This window comes from Tarenaya hassleriana, unplaced genomic scaffold (assembly GCF_000463585.1).
Source record: "Tarenaya hassleriana unplaced genomic scaffold, ASM46358v1 Cleome9, whole genome shotgun sequence".
NCBI lineage: Eukaryota > Viridiplantae > Streptophyta > Magnoliopsida > Brassicales > Cleomaceae > Tarenaya > Tarenaya hassleriana.
In genome coordinates, this window is record NW_010971389.1 from 509,375 (window position 1) to 510,557 (window position 1,183).

The 1,183-nt window shown below is 40.7% G+C and overlaps 2 protein-coding genes across 4 annotated transcripts in view; one reads left to right on the plus strand and one right to left on the minus strand.

Moving 5' to 3' along the window:
* The window catches only part of LOC104803592 (selenoprotein H-like), a 2,558-nt gene extending 1,471 nt beyond the window's left edge, over positions 1–1,087 (plus strand). The window contains exons 4-5 of one of the 3 annotated variants that reach the window (XM_010527569.1): positions 123–227; positions 1,068–1,087. In XM_010527569.1, the coding sequence (XP_010525871.1) occupies positions 123–203 (81 nt within the window). In that variant the 3' untranslated portion in view covers positions 204–227; positions 1,068–1,087. The other 2 variants (XM_010527568.2, XM_010527567.1) reach the window with 2 other exon arrangements.
* The window catches only part of LOC104804498 (fasciclin-like arabinogalactan protein 3), a 1,403-nt gene continuing 1,066 nt past the window's right edge, over positions 847–1,183 (minus strand). Inside the window, exon 2 of the mRNA XM_019201340.1 lies at positions 847–1,178. Coding sequence (XP_019056885.1) covers positions 847–1,178 — 332 coding nt within the window. The remainder of the gene's footprint in view (positions 1,179–1,183) is intronic.

Sequence of the window (1,183 nt, forward strand, 5' to 3'; positions counted from 1 at the left end):
CAGGAATGCGTTAGATGCTAAGTTTCATAGTTTGAACTACAGAGAAAACAGTTTCTAACTGTGAACTTGATACATTCATTGAATTCAGCTGTCCTCTGTTGCATATTATTTTCAAACTGCAGGGTATGAAGCGACCCTTTGCACCAATGAAGGAGCTAGACATGGAGGAAGTCATCGCGGACATCATCAAGGAGATTGAATGAGAAAACATTACCAGACCTAACCAAGTAGGCATCTGTTCTGATCTGGTGTTTTGCCTTTGATGTTTTGTGCTGTAAGCTCAGAAATGCAGGCTCGTTGTTGTTTGCTTTTGGTTTTCTACTAAAACTCTATTCGAAATTGGCTGATTGAAAATGATCCACGCGGCAAGGGATTTACGTGCAATTGCATAGGCATTGGATTGATTCATCTGTGGATTGCATATGTTTTTTTATTTATAATAATAGTAAAAATAAATTAAATAATTAAAACTATCAAATAGATCTTCCTACTTGAATAGTTGTATAGATACAAAAAGAGGGATTTTTTTTAAAAAAAAAAAAGTTTATGCCTTGAAAATTTGTGATTGTGATAGATTTGTTTTGTTTTGATTTGTTTTTTTAAAATTTATAGAGAAACTTAACATTAACAAAATGATAACAATACTAAACGTTAACCATCAATCAACATTTCAATAAAAATAAAATATATAGAATCACATGGAAATCACATTATTATAGAAAATAGAGTTCCAACTCAAAATTAATAACAATAAAAAAATTGGGAGTAATAAAAATTAAAATTAATAATTCCAATTTTAAAAAAATTGCAAGACCCTCCTCGCACAGCCTCTAAGAGGTCAGGTGATCAGAACCCAGCAAAGCTAGCCACCAATCCAATCAAGAGTGCCGCACCAAAGCTGGAACCGGCACTAGGAGCCAGAGAAGAGGGCGGTTCGCTCTCACCTTCGGATGGGGCTGGTCCAGATCCAGCAGAGGAATCATCATCACCTTTGGATGGGGCTCGCGGAGGGGCGGTTTTCGGCGGGGGGCTGGAGTCTGAGTCGTCGTCCTCACCACTTGGTGCAGGGGCTGGAGCCTTGACCACCTTCTTGGGAGCCGGGGCGGGCGGTGGGGGAGGGGCTTGAGCGGGTGACCCGTGTTCAGGAGCCGCAATGGGCGGTGGGGGGGGGGCTTGAACCGGG